Below are 23,903 nucleotides of genomic sequence, written 5' to 3'. Positions count from 1 at the left end.
ATCAGAAGTCACAAAAATAGGTTTCATTAAAGGGGTAATTTACCCTTATACCCTTTGTTATAAGAATAAAAAAAACATTTCATTTCCTTCGATCGCGAATCGTGTCGTCTCCTCTCGGGAATCTTCAAACCCTCACCGGCATTGTCGTCTCCGACTCGGGAATCGTCGTCTCCGGCTCGGGAATCATCTTCTCCGACTCGGGAATCGTCGTCTCCGGCTCGGGAATCATCTTCTCCGGATCGCTAGTCATCTTCTTCGGCTCGCTAATCATCTTCTCCGGCTCGCTAATTATCTTCTCCGGCTCGCTAATCATCTTCTCCGGCTATCTAATCATCAGCGTCACACTCTCTACTCTCAAATCGGACACAAATCACTATGTAACTTTTTAAAATTAGGGTTTTGAATTAAAATTTGGGAAGCTGCTTGATTTTGATTTTGATTTGTTTGTTACTCTTCTTATTAACCAGCGAAGCAAATGAAAGATTTTGAATTGTGGGAACACAATTTGTTGGAGCGTAATTCATCTCTTTGAGGTATGTTGCAGATTCAACCTTATGTGTGTTTTCTTTCTGAGAGATTGGTCTTCTGGTTTTTTGCTGTGTATAGACTTGTTCGTTTTAACGTAATATGATTGGTAGAATTCTGTTATTTGAAGCATGTGTATAGACTTCAGGAAGGATTTGTATTGTTTCAGGAAACCCTTCCTGAAAATTGGATTTTTTTTTCTTGTCTACGCAGGATAGAAACAAGATGGGAGATTCAGTACCTCTAAAACTAGCACTGCCAGAGCTGAAGTATCCTATTGGTTCACAGCCAAAGGAAAAGTCAGCAATCAACCAATACTCGGCTCAGATTATATCTCTATTGTCAAAAGCATCCTAAAACCAGATGAGATGATAAGAGTCCGAGGATCATTTCTGGGACCTGTAATGAAGCTCAGTGAGAGAGGATTGAAGTTATCAGCAAAGATAGTCTACGCCATTCTCACTAGAAGCATCGTTTCTGTCAAGGAGAATGAAGCCTGGTTCCATTTCGGTGCGCAGCCAATGAGGTTCTCTATAAGAGAATTTCATATGATGACAGGCTTGAAATGTAGTGGTGCATTAGAAGGACCACGAAGGGAAACCGAGAGATTTAATTGGGAATTGCTAAAGGGGCGTAGTCATAAGTTAAGTGACGTGGTGGACCAGCTCAGAAACACAAGAGAAGATGCTTCTGAGGAGAGAGTATGCCTCGCAATGCTCATCCTGGTAGAGAGCATATTATTGCGGAAGAGCAAAGGAGGGAGTTTTCCTTTGGAATATGCGAAAAATGCACAGGATATGACATATCCATGGGGAAAAGAGGCTTACATTGTGCTCCTGAAGTCAATTCAAAACGCTGTCGCGAATCATTTGGAGAATAAATCCAAATTTGAGTTGCAAGGTTATCCTCTAGTATTCCTTCTTTGGATACTAGAGTCGATTCCTTTGCTAAGGAATAAGTTCAGTAAGTGTGTACCAACAGTTGAGGTTCCTGGGCCGACTTACTTGTGTGAAAAATACACTGAGTAGAGAATCCATCACTTGATAGGGTTTTACAGGTTGAAGCTGATACAAAGGTAAGCTTTTCCAAGTATATGTTTCTCAGTTTATTTGGCTTCTTCTTTTTAATATGTTTCTCATTGGTCTTTTTTAAATACTCTCAGCTGAAGGTCCATTGCATACTACCTTCTATCATGATCCAGAAGATGATATCTCCATTGAAGACAAATATAGTGACGAGTTGGAAACAGTGAAAGATGTAACAAAGAAAGGGTACAAGATTACAGCCGATGACTGGGAAAATAGGTGTGTAGACACATTTGACACATTGGATGCTCTTATTCAAATGATGGCAAATAAGGAGACTGGCCAAGCTTCTACTCCGATTGATGAGGATTCAGTAAATGAAAAAGTGAACAGGATCATCACGGTAATGGAGGAGAATCTGAAGAGCATGAAGGATCGAATGTCATTACTGGAAGAAGAAAACATACATCTTAGAGCTCGTGTGTCAGAGTTGGAAGGAAACAACAATGTTTTTCCCACTAACGTGACACAAAAGGTAAATTCTCAAAACATCTTCTTTTACATTTGCATTTTCAAGTATTTTTTGGAAGATCTTGTACATATTCTTGAATGCCTTCCTAATATTTGACAAACAGCGATCCAGTGGGACACCTTTATCTCCAATGTCTCACACGCAACCATCGAGTGAGACACCTTTATCTCCAATGTCTCAACAGCCTAATTTGACACATGAGGTATGTAACCAATAAATATTGTTGAGTTTTGAAGTAATATTTGGAAAGCTTTTGTACTTCTTGAATGCATTCCTGATTTTTGCAGGAGACAATGATTGAATCAGCTGCATCTCCAAAGTCTCAACAAAATGAGGTATATGCTCAAAAAAGTTTAAGAAAATATTTGGAAATTCTTGTACAAAATCCTGAATGCCTTCCTGATTTTTGCAGGATTACACGCAACCATCGAGTGAGACGCCTTTATCTCCAATGTCTCAACATCCTAATTTGACACATGAGGTATGTAACCAATAAAATATTGTTGAGTTTTGAAGTAATATTTGGAAGCTTTTGTACATATTCTTGAATGCATTCTTGATTTTTGCAGGACACAATGAATGAATCAGATGATGAAACTCCTGCCCTTGATACTCAAGTATTCTCTCCTAATCTGACAAAAGAGGTATATGCTCAATGATATTGTTTTCACAGTTGGAGTTTACAAATTAGTTTTGGGTGATTTTTTTACATATAAAGGCTTTTCTGATTTTTGACAGAAAGAAACAGAAACGTCTACCGGATGAGAGGCCATCCAATCCTAATCAAGATGGAAAACCAGATGATGAGGTAATATTTATTCTAGAAATTATAGTTGAATGTATTCATGATGGCCATTCCTGATATTTTTTTGCAGATTGTGAGAGAGAAATTAACAAGTGAGTCACCTGCTAGTCAGAGTCAAGTTTTGCAGAAAGAAACAGTAGAAATGAATGAGACACCTTCTTCTCCAATAGCTCCAAAGAGTATTGAAACTCCCGTTTATACTCCAAGTCAGACTCAGCAGGTACATGGTCAAAAAAAATCTTGGATTTTTAAGTTAATGTTTGGAAGCTTTAGAACGTACTCTGGATTGACTTCGTGATAATTTTTACAGATTGAGAGAGAGCCATCGGATGACACGCCTGCCCTTGATACTCAAGTTTTTACTCCTAATCTGACAAAAGAGGTATATGCTCAATGACAGTTGGAGTTTACAATTAGTTTTGGGTGATTTACATATATAGACCTTTCTAATTTTTGGCAGAGGGAAACACAAACCTCTACTGATGAAACGCCACCCAAAACTAATCAAGAAGAAGGAAAACCAGATGATGAGGTAATATTTACTCTAGAAATTATAATTGAATGTATTCATGATGGCCTTTCCTGATATTTTTTGCAGATTGTGATTGAGTCACCTGCTGCTCAGACTCAAGTTTTGCAAAAAGAAACACTGGAAATGAATGAGACACCTTCTTCTCCAATATCTCCAAAGAGTATTGAGGCTCAAGTTTTTACTCCAATTCAGAAACAGCAGGTAAATGTTCAAAAAATCTTGGAGATTTCAAGTAATGTTTGAAAGCTTTTGTACGTGTTTTTGATCCCCTACCTGACTTTTTTTTGTTTTTTTTGCAGACGGTAACAGAGGAAACGTATGAGGCTACACAGCCATTGACTGAGATCATTTCAGCAAACAATAAAAAGGTAAGCATAGAAATGTCTTTCATAAGTACAACTTGAATTTTAAATTGTAGAAACTTCTTCATAACTACCTCTTTTATTTTACTGTTATTACAGGAGGATACACATGCTGTGCATCACACACCTTCCTCTCCATTGTCTTCACTAATTGCACTAGTTATTGAAGAAAATAAGAATGCTTTGGTAAGAAGAAATATTTAAAATGTTTAGGTAATATTTTTCTATTCAACTAACTCTTACCATTTACTTTTGTCTTATAGAGTGAGACAGAAACTGCGACCCAATATTTTTCTCCAAGTGAAGGAGAGCATACACAATCAAGCAGAAAGAATCAAGCAGAAGAATATCTCAAGGATACTACAGAACCTACTACTGAGCTAGTTTCCACAGATGTTTCGAAAACACAGCCTCTTACTCCGCAAACACAGCACCTTCAGACAAGTGAGGGAGATCAATCCAATGAGACACCATCAGAGCAGAATCAAGCAGAAGAAAATCTCAAGGATACTACAGAACCTACTACTGAGCTAGTTTCCACAGATGTTTCGAAGATGCCGCCTATTACTCAGCAAACAGAGCATCTTCAGACAAGTGCTATAGATTTTTCAGAAACAAACGAGGTATGCATCGAGTATATTTGATCTTTAATTATTATTCTAACAATTTAAAACCGCTGATGTTACTGAATCTTCATTTTTAATAGGTTGAAGTAAGCAGGCTTCTAGCTCACTTTCAAATAGGCGCAGAGGTTGAGATTTTGTCTACTGATGACGAAATATGGTATCCAGGAAAGGTTGTTGATCTTAAACTGTGTGAAGGACTAGAGGAGCTGACAGTTGAGTACACGACACTCTTCACAGACCAACATAGACTTCAGAAACTTCAGGATACTATCACGGCTGACAAAATACGTCCTGCAACACCAACTAGTGACCAAAAATCCTTTGAGATGATGGATAAGGTAGAAGCCTTCTACAACAATGGCTGGAGCAGCGGACAAATTAGCATGGTACTTGGTGATAACACATACTCGGTGTGTCTCTATACTTCTATGGAAACTATTCTATTCAAACATTCAGATTTGCGAATTCATAGAGAATGGAAAGATGGAGTCTGGAAGATGGCAGATAAGGTAAATCATAACTAGAATTATACTTCACGTGAATTGTTTGATATACATACATTTTAGTTTCAGGAATGGTTTCCAGAAATTCCGATTGCAACAAATTTGATAATATTTTGCTTGGTGTCTATTGTTTGATTAAAGGTGAAGCCTGATAAGAAAAGGAAAGCTGCTGCCTCATCACAAAATTCAGGAATGGATAATGTTTTCCTAAGAAGGAGCGAGAGGGTGCCTAAACGATCTAGAGACACAAAAACTCCATTCAAGTCTGACAGAAATCCGGCTTTAACTGTAATACCTGAGATTATACCTGCAGTTGATCCGTTTTCAACTCCTGCGGAACATAAGCTTTCAAGGCTTCAAAATTGGATGACATTAAAGCCCGGCATGCATGAAACGTAAGCATGTTTCTGTCCTTGTCTATATATTCTTATATTTATGTATAAGAGGTTTGGTAATTCTTTTGAATCTTTAATCGACTGCAGGTCCCTATCAATCAATGATAATAAGATAAGGAAATCTTTCTTTCAAAGCATGGAAAATGCAAAAAGGACCTTAAGAAAGAGGTAATTTGTTTACATATGTTCTTGCCTTGAGCTTTTTTTTTTAAAAAAAATTCAGGAAGGATTTGTTTAGTTTCAGGAATTATATAGTAACAAATTAGATAATGTTTGCCTTTTTTTTGCAGCACATTGATGGAGCCTTTGCAATGCTAAATTGCAGAAGAAATGAGAATGCTGCTTGGTTCCACAACTACAAGATTCCAAAGGCGTGCTTCCTACCTATGGAGTTCTTGCATTGCTTGCTCTCTGATGATTTGGCTTACAAGAAAGAAAAGGTCAAAGGTAAAAAGATTTTCAACGATTTATTTAAAGATACTGTGAGAGGGAAGGTATATCCGAGCAGAGAAGACATGGGGAGAAGATGTTGATGTTGTGTATGGGATTACTCTTGGAAAAAAAAGCAATGTCTGGATTGGGATGGAAATTCATTTGAAGAAGAAAAGAATCACAGTATATGATTGTTTTCAAAAGGAAAGCAACAGCATTGATATTCCTCAAGTGAAAAAGTTGGCAGGTATGTATAAACAATCTGTATTTGATGTATTCATCTGTTTCTTGGTTTGAAATATTCAACTGATTCTATCTTGATATTGATTTTTAAATATGACAGTGTTGATTTCTAATCTGCTGGTGGAATCTTCTGGTGATGAGGTAGATAAAGTGAAGATGATTCCATTTGAGATTGAGCAGGCACAAGGTTTACCCAAGACAAAACATCCTTTCAACTGTGGGATATTTCTTGTCAAGATTCTGGAGTGCCAGTCATTGAAGATAGGAGACATGACAAAGATTAATGATGACAATGCATTGGAGCTAAGGAGAACCTTGTCTTGTGAGATCTTCAACCAATTTGTGGATGAGAGCTTTGGGAAATGAGAATGATGCATGAAAACATTTTTTGTTTTAGTTAAGACTCGGTTTTAGTTATGACTGTTTATTTTGTTATGTTGTTGGCGTCTGGTTACATAAGAAAGATTGGAAGGATATCAAGTATTTTTTTTGGGTATCATATATCTTGGAAGGTTAAAATAATGTTTCTGGATGGGTTTCCAGAAAAAAAGTTAAGTGTTTCAAATGTAAAAAAGAATGAAATGAGATTATATACTAAGGATTGGACATGTATATGGTAAGCTTAAAATTGTGATGTTTACAGACAACAAAAATTTAGAACCACAAAGGATCGAACCCAGAGGGAGAGAGTCTGCGTATTTGGATAGTGTGGGAGTTTAGCCAATAGGCCAAGAAGAATCATCTGTTAATGGATTACATTTAATTTTATTTAACTCCAAACTGTAACACAAAAAAAATTAAAATAGATTTTGAATCCACCACATATCGAACCCGGGGATAGAGAGACTTTTGAGTTATGAAATGCCTTGGTTTAACCGCTGGTCTGAGGAGAATCATCTGTTAAAGAATATTACATAAGCATACTTAAACCAATTAATATAGGATAGGTTTCCAAAACAATACATTTCGATTGAAAAAAAACAAAACTCTTGCCGTCTCAACACTCTCGCCGTTTCAAACTTCTCGAATCTCACTCGTCTCCGCCTCTCGAATCTCTCTCTCATCTCCATATCTCTCGATCTCCGACGAAAACCCATCTCCAGAAACTCTCTCTCTCTCTCGATCTTTTACGCGAGCTCTCTCTATTCTCCGAGAAAAACCATTTCTAGAGCTCTATCTCTTGAAGGTATGTTGCAGATTCAACCTTATGTGTGTTTTCTTTCTGAGAGATTGGTCTCCTGGTTTTTGCTTGTGTATAGACTTGCTCGTTTTAACCTAATATGATTGTAGAATTCTAGTTCATGTGAAAGCATGTGTATAGACTTCAGGAAGGATTTATTTGTATTTTCAGGAAACCCTTCCTGAAAATTGGATTTTAATTAATTTAGACAAATAAAATTTTTCTTGTTTACGCAGGATAGAAACAAGATGGGAGATCCATTACCATTAAGACTAGCACTGCCTGAGCTGAGGTATCCGATTGGATCAGAGCCAGAGAAGACGATATCGATAAACCAACACTCGATAGTTGCTTATATCAAAACTGTTAAGGAAATTCTAGGAAATGATGAGTTCAACAGAATAAGAGGGACGTTTTTGGGACCGGTGATCAAGCTTGGAGAGAGGTCTTTGAAATTATCAGCTAAGATAGTGCACGCAGTTCTCACCAAAAGCATCAAGACAGTGAAGAGACACGAAGCATGGTTCCATTTTGGTGCTCAGCCAATGAGGTTCTCTATAAGAGAATTCCACATGGTGACTGGTTTGAAATGTAGTGGTGAAGCAAGAGAACCACGAGAGGAAACCGAGAAATTTAAGTGGGACTTCCTAAAAGGGCGTACTCATACAGTAAAGGACGTGGAGAAGCAGCTCAGAAACACAAGAGAAGATGCTTCTGATGAGAGATTCTGCCTTGCAATGCTCCTCCTGATTGAGAGCATACTACTACAGAAGAGCCTTCTCGACGGTGGCACAACTTTTACTTTGGATTATGTGAAAATAGCGCAGGATATGGATGTCTTGATGACATACCCATGGGGGAGAACAGCTTATAATTTGCTGTTAAAATCACTTCAGAGAGCTGTCGACAAAAGCCTCGACAAAAACAATTATGATTTGCAAGGGTTCCCTATGGCATTTCTTATATGGATACTTGAGTCAGTACCTTTGCTACAGTATGCATTCAGTCAAGTTGTTCCTATTCTGAGCGTTCAACCGTCTACCCCAATATTTTTGTGTGAGAAGTACCTTCAAATAGCTTCTCCACAGCTGATAGATGTTCTCCTAATTGAAATCAAAGATCATGTAAGTTTTTACATTATTTTTTTCTTGTTTCTGTTTTGCCTTATGATTCTCCATTTAAAAGCTAATTATTTTTATGGTTTCAGCTTAAGGTCACATGCATCCTACCTCCTATTTCTAATGATCCAGAAGCTGATGTTTGCATGGAAGACGAAGCTAATAAAGATCTGGATGACATGGCCGATTTATCCAAGAGAGGTTATAAGTTTAAAATTAGAGATTGGCGAAACATGTCAGTAGACCTATACGGTGCTAATGAAGAAATAAGAAGAGCATCTTTACTGTTTGGGAATGGAGGGATGAGTCAAGCTTCTACTTCGTATCAGGAGGAGTCTTTGGAATCAAAGATCAACAGAATCAGCGAGATGGTGGGAGATAATTTAAGGATCATGAACGATCGTTTGTGTTTGATTGAAAAAGAGAGGAAACAGATTAAAGAACGTGTGACAAAACTAGAGAAACTACAAAGAGTTACTTCATATGAAACTCCAAACAATGAGGTAACTTTTTTTCGGAAATTAAAATTAATGTTTATCTAGTTCTTGATTCAGTTTTTTTTGAGTTGTCAAGTAATTTTGGAAGATGTTATACATATTTAGGATTGCCTTCCTAATTTTTGTTGTACTTGCACAGACTGACACAACTCCATTTCATGAGACGGCTTCCAGACAAGGTGAAGCCAATGCAGATCAAGCAGATGAACAACTTAACAATGAGGCAAGTATAATTTTGAAAACTGTTGGTATTATAAAATTATGAATTTGGTTGTACTTAAATAATTTTGAAGTTTTGTACGTGTTCATAATCCCATTCCTGACTTCAGGATACACGAGAGCCTATGAATGAGATCACGAAAGAGACACCTGGTTCTCCAATAGCTCAACAGAATATTGAGACTCCAGTCCTTACTCCAATTCAGACGCAGCAGGTACCTTCTTTAAAAAATTGGACTTTTCAAGTAATTTTTGGAAGCCCTTGTACGTGTTCATTCAACCATTCCTGAATTCAGGAGACTCACGAGCTTATGAATGAGATCATTTCACCAAACATTTCCGACACACAGCCAAATACCCGAGCTCGCAGAAATCTTTTAACAGAGCAAAATAAGGTATTACTTTCATTAAAACCTTTAATAAATATACAGCAACTATCAAAATGACTGGATATCCTTGAATCTAAACCATCACAGGATGTAGAAAGCAGAGTTCAAAATCCCTTTGAGATCGGAGCAAATGTGGAGATTTCATCACAAGATGACAATACTTGTCATAAATGGTATCCAGGAAATGTGTTGGCAACATATTTGGTTGATGGGGTTGGTTGAGATGGTGAAAGTTGAGTACTCGTCCCGTCTCTGGACGAAAAGAAGAGGAAAAGGAGTGTTGAGACACGTGTATCAATTGACAGAATACGTCCTCAACCACCACCTGAGAGATCTGGAGCGAAGAAAAGTTATGAGCTAATGCAGGACGTGGAGGCGTTCGACAATGGTGCCTGGTGCGCTGGAAAAGTTAAAGTCATTTTGTTTGATGGCTCGTGTTTTGTCTCTTTGAACAATTCTAAAGAACAAATTTACTTCCACCATTCTGAGATGCGAAAACCAAGAAAATGGGTAGATGGTGTTTGGGAGATGACAAAAAAGGTAAAACAAATGCCTTGGATCACTTGAATTGAAAAATAATGTCATTTGTTTAATATCTCGGTATTGATTTTCAGATGGAAGAAGAGCAGACGCAGAGTGTGAATCCAAGTGAAGGAGATGGTGATAAAAAGGTATGAAATATTTATACATCATACTAGGAATTAAGATATAAATGTATCTGAATTTTTGTCATTCAAAAAGGGGAAGGCGAAGGCTGTCGCTTGTAAGAAAAATGAAGCAGCTGGTCCATCAGAAGATGGTGTTGGGAAAATGGCAAAAGAGGTAATAAAAATGAATAAGATCCACTTGAATTGAAGTTCAGGTCAATAGTTTGATATATCGGTTTTGTTTCACAGATGGAAGTAAAGCAGGGTAAGAGTGTGAAACCAAGTCAAGACGATCATGCAAAAAAGGTATAAAAAATATTTTTACTTCATATTAGGAAGGCATTCAAGTATAAAGATAAAAACGATCCTGAATTTTTGTCTTTATTTTTAATTAAAGGGGAAGCCACATGTTGGTAAGAAGAAGAAAGCAAATGCTCAGCCAGTAGATTTGCTTCCTTTTCTACAGCGAGAAGAGAAGAGGCCAATACGACCTAGAAACCCCTCCTATACCTGTAACACCTGAGGTAATCCTTCCAATTGATCCATTTGTGACACCTGAATTTCCTCGGTTTTCAAGGCTTGCACACTGGATGGATCTACGGGGCATATATCGTGTGTAAGCAACTTTTTGTCCTCGCATAAATATTCCTAATTTATTTTGTAAAAGTTTCGATTGATACTAGTTAATTTTATCAACTACAGACCGTTTTATATCAATGGAAAAGAAATTGAAAAAGAGTTCTTTCAAAAAATGGACGATGCAGAAAACAATCTCAACAAAGAGGTAATCAACACTCTGTTCTGTCTTCTATTTGATTGTGTCATATGTTTAGGAAGAGGTTGAGTTGAGCTATGCTAGATGTCCATGTTATAGCAGTTCTATATGAAGTTTCTAACTATATTGTTACATTGGCAGCACATAAATGTTGCATTTGAAATGCTAAATTGTAAGAGGGTTGAGCAAGGTGCTTGGTTCCGCAACAACAATCTTCCAGCAGCATGCTTTGTACCAGTCAAATTCTTAGAAGTGGTTGGGTACGCTTATGAATCTGTCAGGAAGCCACATAAGAAAAAAAAAACGTTATTGGAGGGCTGTGTAGGCGAACTTGTGAAAGGTTTAATACATCCAAAGAAGGTATGGCTGGAAGATGTTGATGTTATATATGGTGTCATTGAAGATAAGTTGAGCTATCACTATATTGGGGTGGAGATACAATTGATGGACAACACAATCACACTCTTCCATTGTGGTCTTCCAAAAGCAAATATCAAACGTGCTCTTAATCAAATCCAAGAACTGGCAGGTAAAACTCTTTGTGATTTATTAATTTATCATTCAGTGTAGAAAAATCAGTTTAATTTATATTGTTACATTGATAATGGATAGGATTGTGAAAGTATGCGTATCCTGAAAAAGAATTTTAGCTAATTTAGAAAATAAAAGTTTGTCACTTGCTGCTTGTGCTTGTGATGCATTTTTACATATTCATTTTGTTGTCTGTTGGTGATTGATTTATTGTATAATTTTGGGTATTTATGACAGTGTTGATTAGTGCCATAAAGATGGAACTTCTTGGTGAAGAGGTTAATTTCGAAGATATCAGTCCATTTGAAGTTAAGTTTGCAGAAGGGCTTCCAAAGACAAAATTTCCATACAACTGTGGTATTTTTGTTGTGAAGATGCTGGAATGCAGGTCACTGGGATTGAAGAGCATGGCTAATATAAATGATGAAACTGCGATGGACTTACGAAGCAAGCTATGTTGTGAGATCTTCGACCAGTTTATGGATAAAGATTTCCAGGAAGGTCAAAGGAAGTGAAAATGTCATATTTGTTCTGTTTTCTACTCTGTTTTTCTACTTTGATATTAATTATCCCTAACGTTTAAGTTTAAGTTTGTAATGAATTATCCCTAACGTTTTTTTTCATTTAGATTGTTATTGAAAATTTTTTAGGATGTATTGATGAATTGTCAAATGCTTATGGTACTTTTAGGATGGGTTTCCAGAAAAAGAGTGAGAAAGCAAAATGCACCAAAGCCTAGCAAATTCCTTTAAAGTTTACAAAAAAAAATGAAAAAGAATGTGATCCGATGTTGATTGAACTCGTGAACTCTCGAAAGATGAATCAAAGTGTGCAGCCGTTGTGCCAAAGGTGTTATACTTGCCAAAAGCTATAATAAAACGAAAATAACTTTTGAATATTTAATTAAAAACAGAAAAAAGTGTAAGTATACACAAATCGAACACGGCTTATTGTGTGATAAGGGTACACTAAGAGTAGAAGGGCTTGCCACTAGGCTATGGTGGATATTCGAAGAGTAAATGTGAACTTATTTATTCACAGACGATAGATTTATATAATCTGGATATCATTTTAGGTATTCAGGATGGCTTTCCAAAACAAATTCCTTAAAGTTTACAAAAAAAAAAATGAAAAAGAATGTGATCTGATGTTGATTGAACTCGTGAACTCTCGAAAGATGAATCAAAGTGTGCAGCCGTTGTACCAAGGGTGTTATACTTGCCAAAAGCTATAATAAAACGAAAATAACTTTTGAATATTTAATTAAAAAAAAAAAATGTGAGTATACACAACGGGGATCGAACACGGCTTATTGTGTGATAAGGGTACACTAAGAGTAGAAGGGCCTGCCACTAGGCTACGGTGGATATTCGATAACAGAGTAAATGTGACCTTATTTATTCACAGACGATAGATTTATATAATCTGGATATCATTTTATGTATTCAGGATGGCTTTCCAAAACCAAATTCCTTTAAAGTTTACAAAAAAAAAATGAAAAAGAATGTGATCTGATGTTGATTGAACTCGTGAACTCTCGAAAGATGAATCAAAGTGTGCAGCCGTTGTGCCAAGGGTGTTATACTTGCAAAAAGCTATAATAAAACGAAAATAACTTTTGAATATTTAATTAAAAACAGAAAAAAATGTGAGTATACACAATGGGGATCGAACACGGCTTATTTTGTGATAAGGGTACACTAAGAATAGAAGGGCTTTCCACTAGGCTACGGTGGATATTCGATAACAGAGTAAATGTGAACTTATTTATTCACAGACGATAGATTTATATAATCTGGATATCATTTTATGTATTCAGGATGGCTTTCCAAAAACAAATAAGCAAATCAGATAACCAAGTTACAAGAACACTAGGCCAAACCATTACAAAATAGTGAAAAACATTGAACAAGTTTTTTATTTAGGTTGTTAATTGAAGAAACAACACAAGAGAAACAAAAGTACTTATTCATTTAAAATAAAAACTGAAAATCAAACATAATGTGGTCCTTAAAAACATAAAAAGAGAAGATGATAACATGAAATTACTCATGACACAGCCAACTTTCGCCAAGTTTATCCCAATCAGGGACTTTGACCTTCACATCAGCAAGCATTCCTTCCGCTTCGAGTGCTCTTCTTTGAGTTTCTCCAACTCAGCAGTTAAATCAAATTTTCCATCAGCTTTGATAATATCTTCAAGCAACTCGATTTGGACAGCAATTGAATTTGCTTTGCTGGATGCCAGATTCCAATCATTCTCAGATAGCCTGTATTCGTTGGACAAACGAAGAAGAGCCCTGTAATGTACCACAGTTTCCTTCTTCCCCTTATTGAAACCTTCGGCGGCATCACATCCGTAAACCTCCTCTATGGGACGCTTCATCATCTTCTTTGAACTTCCTTCCATTGAAACTTTGTCCTGCAACAAAATCGAAACTAAGATGTTACGATAAAATAGAAATAGAAAAAAGTTCATGAATTGAATGGAAAATGAGAAAAATCGAAAACTAACTTGTATTGCAAAAGGATAAATCAGACGAAATGAAGTGAGTGAATAAAAGGTCTGATATCGTCCCTTATATTTATAGAACTAAAAGGAACTCTTCGATTATTAAAGTCAGTTAAAATAAACTCTTGATTATTGTGGAACTCTTCGATTATTGAAGTCAGTTACTGAAATAACCAATCATATAACAGCCAATCTTGACGAAAAGAAACTCTTCGGTTACTGAGTTACATGGTGTCGTTTGGAAGAGACTCTTCGATTCCTGAGATATATGTTTGAACAAAAAAAAAACATCAACCATTACTCATAGGAGAGTCGAACCCGGGTCGAACAAATGTTTCGGTATCATAGGTTTCGTGGTTTAGCCGCTAGGCTGAGGAGAATCATCTGTTAGTTGCTTCCACATAATTGAATTTAGCCATACAATTTATAGTATAATACATTGGAAAGATCTTTGATATTTCAGGATGGGCTTCCAGAGTATGCATGAATAATATACATGAATATTAGTGTGCTTCTTTCTTAAACTAGAAAAAAATGAAATGAGATCAAAACTAAGGATTAATATCTAAACATTTGGAAAATTTGATAATGTGATTTGCAAATTTTGGAGGAAAAAAAAATATATATACACATCTCATAGGATTCGAACCTGAAGATGACTAGGAGGAAAGAGGGAATTAAGGTGTAGTAGCCACTAGGCCAAGTTAATTTCAGTCATTACATGTTGTAAGTAAAGTAATATATTTCTTTTATTTTTATTCAACTTAAATTTTTTTTTAAAACTCTGATTAGTAGGAGAATCGAATCCGGGTCGAGTCAAGCGTTACAATTTCGACAGATAGGTGTTTTAGCCGCTAGACCGAGGAGAATCATCTGTTACACTTTTCCACATAATTATTCTTAACAGAAAATGTTGTATTATAAACCTTGGAAGGGAACTCGGTATTTCTGGATGGGATTCCAGAATAGTTGAATATTACTGTGTTTTTTTCTAGCAAAGAAGTTTAAACTAAGAATTGAAATGAGATCAAAAGATAATGTTGTATATTACAAAAGTTGGAAGAAATCATACTTATTCAGGATAGGGTTCCAAAAGAAAAAATGTATATGGTCTTGTGCATATCATGTAACCATCAAATAGCCAACATCCAAATAATAATCGATAAAAATGTAAAAATGTAGAACTTCATCCTATAGGCCTCTGGCATGTGATCTTGTTGTGCCCTCCTGTGCCACATCTGCTGCACTTGTGGGACTGAGATTTAGATCCAGGAACCCCAAACTCGCCAACGGATCTCTTTCTCTTTGTAGGAGGGCGTCCACTTTTCTTTTTGGTAGCTGGAGGTGGGCAAGACAGTTCATCAATATTCTCTGGATAGGTGGACGTTGACAACTCTCCACCAGGATGTATGCTTTCAGCATAAGCTTTAGCCCACGTTTCTGTCAAGTGAGAAGCATCAACAAAACGGTTTTCATCTCTCTTGATATGCTTAGCAGCAGCGATGGCATGGATGCAGGGGATCTTGTCAATGTCGAAAACATTACATGTGCAATGCCGCTTCTCCAAGTCAACAACAAACTTCATTGTTTCATTCTTCACCTCAAACTCGCTTCGATCAACTTGATACACATTCAACAACATTGCGGCCCCTAACCTAGATACCAATTTCTGCACAACTTTTGGAGTAACCAGGTGCTTATGTTTCGCAGCCGCTTCGCGTCGCTCAAAAAACCAAGTGGTCATCGTCAATCTGATAGTTTCAAGGAGAGAGATAATGGGCAACTCACGAGGCATCCTCAACATAGAATTGAGAGACTCTGCAATGTTGGTAGTCATAATATTATACCTGTTCGCAGGCGCATAGCTTCGTGCCCACTTCCTAAAATCAGACTCTTCCAGATACTTAGCCAATTCAGGACATTTATCCTTTATGTCCTTGAAGATTAACCAGAACTCGTGACACGTATAGGCATCAGCAGCGCTTTCCACCAGAGGTAGCAACCCAGTCTTCGCATATGTAGGAGTGATGTTGCGGAGCAGATGGATCCTGCAAATTCCATGGTGAGATAAGGGATATACATCCTCCAACGCTGAAGAAATGGAGTTAGCCCTGTCTGATACAAAAACAAGATCCGAAGCGTCCGGGATCTTCTGGCTCAAACCTCTAAAGAACCATTTCCAAGAGGCGCCGTTTTCTGCGTCAACCACTGCAAAGGCGAGAGGATATAGATGATAATTCCCATCTTGAGCACAAGCTGCCAATAAAGTCCCATTGAATTTTCCCTTCAGAAATGTACCATCTACTGCAATAACTCTCCTCATCAATGAGAATCCCCTTATCGATGGACCAAAAGCCACAAATGCATACTTGAACTTTCCTGCAGCATCAACATGTTGATAAGTCAAGGAACCAGGGTTTGTTTCTGTGATTTTATACAATCACCTAGACAAATTGTAATAGCTGTCTTCAGGAGTCCCTCTAACCAAAATCTGAGCTTCTTCTCTCACTCTCCAAGCTTGTTTGTAATTGATGTGAACACCATGCAGCATCCTGACCTGTTCAATGATCTGTTTCGGTTTGAGACCTTCCTTTTTTTCTCCATAATTGCTGGAAATCAAAGAATCCAACAACTTTGCAGATGCTTGTCTGTGGTTGGCTTTCCTGTGTGTTGTATCGCATGTATGCTCATGAACATACTTTTTAACAACGAAAAAATCTGAAACAGATAGCTTGATAGCACGCATCCTCCACGTGCAATTTTCATCAACACAACTCAAAAGCACTCTTGACTTGTTAGAAGAGACAGTCTTGTACTCAAACTTCCACTCTAAAGCCCATTTCTTCATCCTCAACATCAACTCTCTCTTTGTCTTAAAATAGCTATTCACCTTAATATCGCCAGCTACTCTCGTGTTTGGTGAAAGTCCAATATGGACAGGGCTAAAATCCGGAAGAGCATTCAGAGTAACTGTAGAAACACCTTCATATAGAAGACTCTGCAAAAGTCAAGTAGTTCTGTAAGGCATAATACTTGATTATGAAGCATATCATGCAAACACAAACAGAAAAAGGGAATTAAGGACAATGTACCTGTTTTTCACTCTGCACAGTAGAAAGAATCACTGGATTGGCATTCAATGGAATAGTAGAAGCAAATGTATCAGAAGCTTGAATGTTACAGATAGCTGAATCAGTACTAAAATCTGGAAGAGCATTCAGAGGAACTGTAGAAACACCTTCATATAGAAGACTCTGCAAAAGTCAAGTAGTTCTGTAAGGCATAATACTTGATTATGAAGCATATCATGCAAACACAAACAGAAAAAGGGAATTAAGGACAATGTACCTGTTTTTCACTCTGCACAGTAGAAAGAATCGCTGGATTGGCATTCAATGGAACAGTAGAAGCAAATGTATCAGAAGCTTGAGTGTTACAACTAGCTGGATCAGTACTAACCTGCAAAAGTCAAGTAGTTCTGTAAGGCATAATACTTGGTTATGAAGCATATCCTGAAAAGTCTAAGTAAGAAAAAAATCATACAAACCTTAACACACAAACGACAGGTTCCATCAAATGCTCTAGTCTTGGAAATGAAAGTTCTGAGCTGACGAGTATTACCTATCGAGAGTGGGGGGAAACTTTCAATAATACATTTCATATCCAATGAAAAACCATAACTCAAACTGATTTCTTCCTCTTTAACACTAAAATCTTCAGAGACAATCTTCATCAAATCTTCATACAGTAGATCTTCTTCTATGGAAATGATTGATGCATTCCTCTTCAAATCAACAAGAAACTCCCACTGGAGAGATTCTTTTGAGATCCATTGTCCACAGATGCACAAAACTTCCATTGTTCGACAAAATCAACTTCAATTCATCAACAAATGAATAATATATAACAAAACCTAGATAATGTATAACAAAATGAAATGATTCAAACCTTAATCAAATCAGACACACGAGAGAGAGAATGAGATGAATAGACGTAGAAACGACAGATCAATTGAGAAACGACGACGACGACGATAAATAAACGGAGAGACGAAGACGACGACGGATCAACGGAGAGTCGAAGACGACGACGACGGAGAGACGACGACGACGACGACGGAGAGACGACGACGACGACGACGACGACGGAGAGACGACGACAGAGAGACGACGACAGAGAGACGACGACGGAGAGACGACGACGACAAAAGACAGCGATGAGGAGAAGAAGAAGCGATGAAACGAGGACGGCGACAATTGATTTCAAATTTGTTTTTTAAATTAGTTAAAGAAGAGGGCGTAAGGGTAAATTGCCCCTTTAATGAAACCTATTTTTGTGACTTCTGATCCTGAGTGCTAGTTTGGGGAGGAAAACTTGGTTTAGTGTTCTTTGTGTCATTTTCTCCTTTGATAATCCATTCCTATTTTTATGATTAACTTAAATAATTTAAACTGAAATCTATACTATATAAAAGTTGAGGCTATAAGCCAGTGAAAGCGTCCACATAGGATTTAAACGACCATTCGTATTATGACATATCAGCATTTTAGTTTACTATTTTAAAAAATATTAATATTTCAAAAACATGTTTATTTCAAACTTAAATATAAATCAATATCAAATAAGGTTAATTTATAAAAAAAATATAAATACTATATTAAGTTAACATATTTCTTAATATTTTTGAAAATTAAAAAATAAATAACAAAAAGAATAATTAATTTAAAAATACCAGACTTTCAAACAAGTATAACTATATAAATCTAAATTTAAACTCATGATTTTCAAAGTTTAGGTTATATACTATTCAAAATAACATATACTATATATAAGTTGATATTAAAAATCATTGAAAATTTTCACATATTATTTTAAAGCACCAAAAATATACCAAATCGTTTTTAATTTGGTATTTCTAAAAATATTAATATTACGAAATTTTTTATTTCAAAAAAAAAACATAAATAATTATCAAATAAGTTAAACTTACAAAATTAATAACATCATGTACAAATCTATACTATATAAAATATGTTTCGAAAATTAACATAAAAATAACAAACAAATATAATAGTTAATTTAAAAATGCAATTATACTGCTGAAATCTAAAACTAAAACAATTATACTTTCAAACAATTATAACTATATAAATCTAAAACACATGATTTACAAAATTTAGGTTATATACTGCTGAAAATATTCAACAAAAATATGTACTATAAGTAATTTGATGCAATAAATCATTGAGAATATCCACATATTATTTTAAAGCACCAAAATATGTCAAATTATCATTTAATTTACTATTTTAAAATTTTCAATATTTTCAAAAAATGTTTATTTCAAAATAAAAAGGAAACTACTATTCAATTTAGTGAAATGCAAAATTATTAAAGGAATCAATTTGATGTATAAAGTAAACCTTTGAAAGACCAACATAAAATTAAGGGAAAATTACATGTTTACCACTTCTATGGTACCACTTTTCATTTTTACCACCACTAAAGAGACATTTTCAAAAATACTTCATTCGTTAAGTGGCAAAAGACTCTTATGCCCTTGTTATTTATATATATAATAAATTATTATTTAAATAAAAAAAATAAAGTAAATTTTTTTTATGTTAATTATACTTTTCCAAATTCGAAATTTTTTATAAATTATTTTTTTTGAAATTTTTTTTTTCGAATTTTTTTTTGAAAAACGAAAACTATGTTTGAAACCATTTTTTATAGATTTTTTAAGTATTTATTTATATATTTATTAGAATCCTAAATTTCATATTTTAAAAACTCTACTCCACCCCTCAACTCTAAACCCTAACTCTAAATTAGTTGTGTTAAAAAAAAAAAAGTCTAGATTAGTTAACCCTAAGGGTATAATTATCTTTTACCCTTCATTAAAAGTGAGAGTAAAAGTGGTTAGTGTAAACATGAAAAGTGGTACTATGAATGTGCTATTTGTGACAATTTCCCTAAAATTAACTAACCGAAAAAATCTTAAAGAATACAAGAATTTCAAATAATAAAAACAATATGAATCTAAAGCACTTTTCATTACATATGAATCTAACAAAATATGATTTCAAAATGGAAGCTATTTCTTTCAAAAAAATATCAATAATAACTTTAGTAAACAAAATTGCCAAATAACTAAAAGAATCAGTTTATTATAAAAAATAAATGTTTGGAAAGATCAACATAAAATTAAGTAACAAAAATAATCTTAAAAATATAAGGATTTCAAATAATAAAGACAATGTAAATCTAAATCACTTTTTCATTACATATGAATATAAATAAAATATGATTTCAAAATTGATGATATATATTATTTAACTGTTCACATAGAATTTAAAAATATCATTATAATAATATAAAAATAATCATTTTAATTTGATAAAGTAAATAAAAATATTATTTTATTAAAAATAATAACTTGATATATAAAATAAGTATATATTTTAAAGTAAACAAAACATTAACAAAAATAAAATATTTAAAAAGAAATAAAGTTTTAAAAATATTTATAAATAATCACATATGTAAAAATAAATAAAAATCAGCACAAAACTATAAAAAAAAGATAAATTAAAATTTGTAAAAATTATCTTTAAAGTTAGATTGATATTTATAGCTAATTATTGAAAACTTAACATAATAAGAGATTGACAAGAAAAAATCTAATTATGTTCGTAACCTTTAATACGATATGGACTATATGCTTTAAAAATCAGAAATAACTGAAAATACCAATAAAAATATTTAAAGCCAGCATCTTAAGTTAATTTCTTATAAATCTTAAATTTTCTATAAAAACAAAACAAAACGAAAATAAAAAATGCTTACTTGATATATATGGTAACTCTTCATTAATTAAAGTCAGAATTGTAAAACTATGTCTTAAAGTATGTCAAAACATACAAATAACTTATAAATAAAAAAAAATAATTAATATCATAATACTTAATATGATCAAATAAATATAATGATAAACTGAAATTTAGTATTTCTTTTTTATTCTCAGCTATAACATATTATAAATTTATAATAACTTATATGAGTTTATTAGAAAAATAATGGTTGATTGTGATTTTTTTTTACCGACCCAATTTATTATTTAGTTTACAATAAGTTACAAAGCTCTGTTAGAAATAATTGATGGTAACAATAATTTACATATGTAAAAAATATATTGTTAAACAGGTCGTTTATCTATATTTTTTCAAATCATTTATCTATGTGTTCTCAAACTGTTTTTATCAATAAATGAATAAACATAGTTATTTAGTAATCAACAATTAAAATTTAATAAACTTTTACATATATGTTTTTATGAAAATCATTATAAAAATATTCATTAAACTAATCAAATATGTTTTTAAGAAAAAAACTCTAAATATTCTATAATCAATAAGTTTTTTTTTAAATATGGTCATTAAAAATTATGCAAACTATATGGTGACTTATCATAAGTCTTTAGTGTAATTCACCGATAAAATTTATAGGACATATGCTTATGAAACTTTATTAAAACAATTAACATAACATATAAAACTAAAAATAATATCACACGAGTTCTATCAATGAAAGATATTTGAAACAGAATGTTATTAATATATATGACAACATAAAATAAATCAAACAGGCTAAAAATTAAAATAAATTAGTTGAAAATTCAAATAATATTTATAAATAATATTGACATTAGAGTATAATCTCACGCTCCCGACAACAGAAAATAAAAATATGAAAATATTCATTATATATTCATCAATTGAAAAATATGTGAACTAATAAAACATCATAATCATGCAATTAATTAATTTTGTAACTAGATCAAGTAGAAAATGCATCTAATATTTTTTAGTTATGTGTTTATTTTAATAAAAAAAGTTTATTTAACATTAGTTTAAAGTTATATATATTTATTTCTCTTTTTATCATATCTAAAATAAAATTACTATGTAAATTGCATAAAATATCTATTATGATTGAACTCTAAATAAAACACTAACACATATGCGCATTTAAGCGACTCCAGTATGAGTATTTCAAATTCAGATATTCACAAAAATATAAAATACTTTTACTTTCATTGTAAAAAAATGGTAAATACAAAGTAAAACTATATATTGTGCATATGCATTAATTTTCTGGGGAAATTACGTGTTTACTACTTTCATGCTACCACTTTTCATTTTTGCCATATGACATTTTCAAAAATATCTTATTTATTAAGTGGCAAAAGACTCTTATGCACTTGCTCTTTATGTATATAATAAATAAATATTTAAATAAATAAAAATCTAAAAAAAAACAAAAAATAGTTTTTAATTTTTTTTCGAATTATACTATTTCGAAATTCAAACCCTAAAACTTAACTCTAAACCCTAAACCATCAATCCTAAACCCTTTTCTTTCTTGAAATACGAACCCTAAACCTTAAACCATCAATGATAAACCCCTTTTTTTGAAATACGAACCCTAAACCCTGAAACATCAACTCTAAACCCTAAACCCCAAAACATCAATTCTAAACCCTAACTCCTAAACTCTAAACCTTCAACTCTAAACCCTAAAACATCAACTCTAAACCCTAAACTTCAACTCTAAACCCTAAACCATCAACACTAAACCCTAAACTATCAACACTAAATTCTAAACCCTAAAAAGTAAACTCTAAATCCTAAACCCTAAGAAATTAACCCTAAACCCTAAAACATCAACTCTAAACCATAAACCCTAAACCTTTAACTCTAAACCCTAAACCCTAAATTCTAATTCCTAAACCCTAAACCCTAAAACCCTAGAGTTTATGTTTTGGGGTTTAGATTTGAAGGTTTAGGGTTTTAGGGTTTAGGGTTTTACGTTTAGGGTTTAGAGTTGATGTTTTAGGGTATAGATTTGAAGGTTTACAGTGTTAGGGTTTAGTGTTCGAATTTCAGAAAAATATAGGGTTTAAGGTATACGTTTAGGGTTTAGAGTTGATGTTTTAGGGTTAAGATTTGAAAGTTTAGGGTTTAGGGTTTAGAGTTGATGTTTTAGGATTTAGATTTGAAAGTTTAGGGTTTAGGGTTTAGAGTTGATGTTTCAGGGTTTAGGGTTTAGCGTTGATGTTTTAAGGTTTAGAGTTGAAGGTTTAGAGTTTAGAGTTGATGTTTTAAGTTTAGATTTAAGGTTTAGGGGATAAAATTGATGTTTCAAGTTTAGTTTTAGGGTTTAGGGTTTAGACTTGATGTTTTAAGGTTTAGGAATTAGAGTTGATGTTTGATGGTTTAGGGTTTAAAGTTGATGATTTAGGGTTTAGAATTGATGTTTTAAGTTTTTATTAGTTAACTATATGTTTTTTGTCAAAATTAATCAAAAAGTTATAAATGTCTTTTATCCTTCATTAAAGATGAACATTTTATCAAGACATCTTTCTCTCTCCTTTCCCTTCCTTTTCTCTCAAAACCCTAGATCTGAAAAAAAAAAGCTTAGGTGGCCGGCGGTATCTTCTTACTTCACTGTCAGCCTCCCATTCCCATTATGCACTCCTCCATCGTGTATCCTCTCGATTCGATATGCTCGTAGCTCTGTGGTTTTGGGATTTCACTGAAAGGTTAAGTCTTGGACATCCTTGGAGTTGCGGCGAGTTTACGGTGAGGACGTGGTGGAGGGAGTCGGATAGCGCTTAAAGACGGAGCAGTCGCGGACGGTGTTTCTTGGTAACATTATTTTCCTTATTCTTCGAGATCCGGTGGTTCCTGGTGCGGTGGACCTTCTCGAGGGTTTCTTGGCCTTGGTGGTTCGTCGAGTGTAAAGACCGGTGCTTTCCTGCTAGAGGGGGGCGGGTACGCGGTTTGAGCCTTGCAAGTGATCCATTGGGGCCGGGGGGCTTGTCTTCCGGTGTGTTGAGGGTTTTTGCTGATGGTGGATCTAGCAAGAGGATGGCGGTTCCTCGAACTAGGTAAGTCTGTTGGAGGCGGTGAACTCTTTACCGGTTCGAATCTGGAGGGTAGCGCGTCTGAATAGGAGTTGAGGCGTCAACGGGAGGAGCAGCAGTTGGGTTT

The 23,903-nt window shown here is 34.3% G+C and overlaps 7 protein-coding genes and 1 long non-coding RNA gene across 8 annotated transcripts; 6 read left to right on the top strand and 2 right to left on the bottom strand.

Annotated features, from left to right (window-relative positions):
• The first annotated feature begins 929 nt into the window (after positions 1–929).
• Positions 930–3,457, top strand: LOC117129300. Its single transcript, XM_033282864.1, has 4 exons — positions 930–1,425; positions 1,688–2,085; positions 2,186–2,284; positions 2,370–3,457. Exons 1-4 carry the CDS (start codon positions 930–932, stop codon positions 2,553–2,555), a joined length of 1,179 nt encoding a protein of 392 aa, XP_033138755.1. The 3' UTR covers positions 2,556–3,457.
• Positions 2,826–5,813, top strand: LOC117128955. Its single transcript, XM_033282055.1, has 12 exons — positions 2,826–2,890; positions 2,958–3,107; positions 3,198–3,269; positions 3,348–3,419; positions 3,486–3,620; positions 3,719–3,787; positions 3,881–3,967; positions 4,045–4,404; positions 4,488–4,916; positions 5,052–5,305; positions 5,393–5,473; positions 5,596–5,813. The coding sequence occupies exons 2-12, from the start codon at positions 3,030–3,032 to the stop codon at positions 5,621–5,623; spliced, it is 1,665 nt and encodes a 554-aa protein (XP_033137946.1). The 5' UTR covers positions 2,826–2,890; positions 2,958–3,029; the 3' UTR covers positions 5,624–5,813.
• LOC117129299 lies at positions 5,692–6,479 on the top strand. The gene is made up of 3 exons (XM_033282863.1): positions 5,692–5,752; positions 5,814–5,984; positions 6,081–6,479. The coding sequence occupies exons 1-3, from the start codon at positions 5,692–5,694 to the stop codon at positions 6,344–6,346; spliced, it is 498 nt and encodes a 165-aa protein (XP_033138754.1). The 3' UTR covers positions 6,347–6,479.
• An 852-nt stretch (positions 6,480–7,331) lies between these two features.
• LOC117129298 lies at positions 7,332–9,605 on the top strand. The gene is made up of 6 exons (XM_033282862.1): positions 7,332–8,284; positions 8,368–8,781; positions 8,915–8,998; positions 9,105–9,209; positions 9,291–9,389; positions 9,471–9,605. Exons 1-6 carry the CDS (start codon positions 7,409–7,411, stop codon positions 9,603–9,605), a joined length of 1,713 nt encoding a protein of 570 aa, XP_033138753.1. The 5' UTR covers positions 7,332–7,408.
• A 25-nt stretch (positions 9,606–9,630) lies between these two features.
• LOC117128958 lies at positions 9,631–11,340 on the top strand. The gene is made up of 5 exons (XM_033282067.1): positions 9,631–9,923; positions 9,998–10,054; positions 10,125–10,205; positions 10,280–10,336; positions 10,428–11,340. Exons 1-5 carry the CDS (start codon positions 9,744–9,746, stop codon positions 10,551–10,553), a joined length of 501 nt encoding a protein of 166 aa, XP_033137958.1. The 5' UTR covers positions 9,631–9,743; the 3' UTR covers positions 10,554–11,340.
• LOC117128957 lies at positions 10,742–13,183 on the top strand. Its single transcript, XM_033282065.1, has 3 exons — positions 10,742–10,814; positions 10,947–11,334; positions 11,574–13,183. Exons 1-3 carry the CDS (start codon positions 10,782–10,784, stop codon positions 11,849–11,851), a joined length of 699 nt encoding a protein of 232 aa, XP_033137956.1. The 5' UTR covers positions 10,742–10,781; the 3' UTR covers positions 11,852–13,183.
• A 1,851-nt stretch (positions 13,184–15,034) lies between these two features.
• On the bottom strand, positions 15,035–17,707 carry LOC117129297. The gene is made up of 5 exons (XM_033282861.1): positions 17,396–17,707; positions 17,197–17,307; positions 16,941–17,102; positions 16,390–16,846; positions 15,035–16,272 (listed from the first exon to the last, which is right to left on the bottom strand). Exons 1-5 carry the CDS (start codon positions 17,705–17,707, stop codon positions 15,035–15,037), a joined length of 2,280 nt encoding a protein of 759 aa, XP_033138752.1.
• A 3,531-nt stretch (positions 17,708–21,238) lies between these two features.
• On the bottom strand, positions 21,239–22,506 carry LOC117128963. Its single transcript, XR_004452487.1, has 2 exons — positions 22,314–22,506; positions 21,239–22,262 (listed from the first exon to the last, which is right to left on the bottom strand). It is a non-coding gene; the product is annotated as an uncharacterized LOC117128963 (long non-coding RNA).
• Positions 22,507–23,903: the final 1,397 nt, after the last annotated feature.

The sequence above is a fragment of the Brassica rapa genome, chromosome A10 (assembly GCF_000309985.2).
Source record: "Brassica rapa cultivar Chiifu-401-42 chromosome A10, CAAS_Brap_v3.01, whole genome shotgun sequence".
Lineage (NCBI taxonomy): Eukaryota > Viridiplantae > Streptophyta > Magnoliopsida > Brassicales > Brassicaceae > Brassica > Brassica rapa.
The sequence above is the reverse complement of the archived record's forward strand: the minus strand, read 5'-3'. Positions and strand labels throughout refer to the sequence as shown.

Excerpts from the sequence above, each read along its gene's own strand:
- LOC117128957 (XM_033282065.1), top strand. The coding sequence starts at position 10,782 with ATGGACGATGCAGAAAACAATCTCAACAAAGAG. Across the intron at positions 10,815-10,946 it reads AAAACAATCTCAACAAAGAG|CACATAAATGTTGCATTTGA; the intron begins GTAATCAACACT and ends TTACATTGGCAG. Across the intron at positions 11,335-11,573 it reads TCAAATCCAAGAACTGGCAG|TGTTGATTAGTGCCATAAAG; the intron begins GTAAAACTCTTT and ends TATTTATGACAG.
- LOC117129298 (XM_033282862.1), top strand. The coding sequence starts at position 7,409 with ATGGGAGATCCATTACCATTAAGACTAGCACTGCCTGAGCTGAGGTAT. Across the intron at positions 8,285-8,367 it reads TAATTGAAATCAAAGATCAT|CTTAAGGTCACATGCATCCT; the intron begins GTAAGTTTTTAC and ends TTATGGTTTCAG. Across the intron at positions 9,210-9,290 it reads CTCCAATTCAGACGCAGCAG|GAGACTCACGAGCTTATGAA; the intron begins GTACCTTCTTTA and ends TCCTGAATTCAG.
- LOC117128955 (XM_033282055.1), top strand. The coding sequence starts at position 3,030 with ATGAATGAGACACCTTCTTCTCCAATAGCTCCAAAGAGTATTGAAACT. Across the intron at positions 3,420-3,485 it reads AAGGAAAACCAGATGATGAG|ATTGTGATTGAGTCACCTGC; the intron begins GTAATATTTACT and ends TATTTTTTGCAG. Across the intron at positions 3,788-3,880 it reads TTTCAGCAAACAATAAAAAG|GAGGATACACATGCTGTGCA; the intron begins GTAAGCATAGAA and ends CTGTTATTACAG.
- LOC117129297 (XM_033282861.1), bottom strand. The coding sequence starts at position 17,707 with ATGGAAGTTTTGTGCATCTGTGGACAATGGATCTCAAAAGAATCTCTC. Across the intron at positions 17,308-17,395 it reads CCTGTCGTTTGTGTGTTAAG|GTTAGTACTGATCCAGCTAG; the intron begins GTTTGTATGATT and ends TGACTTTTGCAG. Across the intron at positions 16,847-16,940 it reads CTGTGCAGAGTGAAAAACAG|AGTCTTCTATATGAAGGTGT; the intron begins GTACATTGTCCT and ends TGACTTTTGCAG.
- LOC117128958 (XM_033282067.1), top strand. The coding sequence starts at position 9,744 with ATGCAGGACGTGGAGGCGTTCGACAATGGTGCCTGGTGCGCTGGAAAA. Across the intron at positions 9,924-9,997 it reads TTTGGGAGATGACAAAAAAG|ATGGAAGAAGAGCAGACGCA; the intron begins GTAAAACAAATG and ends ATTGATTTTCAG. Across the intron at positions 10,206-10,279 it reads TTGGGAAAATGGCAAAAGAG|ATGGAAGTAAAGCAGGGTAA; the intron begins GTAATAAAAATG and ends TTTGTTTCACAG.
- LOC117129299 (XM_033282863.1), top strand. The coding sequence starts at position 5,692 with ATGGAGTTCTTGCATTGCTTGCTCTCTGATGATTTGGCTTACAAGAAA. Across the intron at positions 5,753-5,813 it reads CAAGAAAGAAAAGGTCAAAG|AGAAGACATGGGGAGAAGAT; the intron begins GTAAAAAGATTT and ends ATATCCGAGCAG. Across the intron at positions 5,985-6,080 it reads TCAAGTGAAAAAGTTGGCAG|TGTTGATTTCTAATCTGCTG; the intron begins GTATGTATAAAC and ends TAAATATGACAG.
- LOC117129300 (XM_033282864.1), top strand. The coding sequence starts at position 930 with ATGAAGCTCAGTGAGAGAGGATTGAAGTTATCAGCAAAGATAGTCTAC. Across the intron at positions 2,086-2,185 it reads CCACTAACGTGACACAAAAG|CGATCCAGTGGGACACCTTT; the intron begins GTAAATTCTCAA and ends TTTGACAAACAG. Across the intron at positions 2,285-2,369 it reads AGCCTAATTTGACACATGAG|GAGACAATGATTGAATCAGC; the intron begins GTATGTAACCAA and ends TGATTTTTGCAG.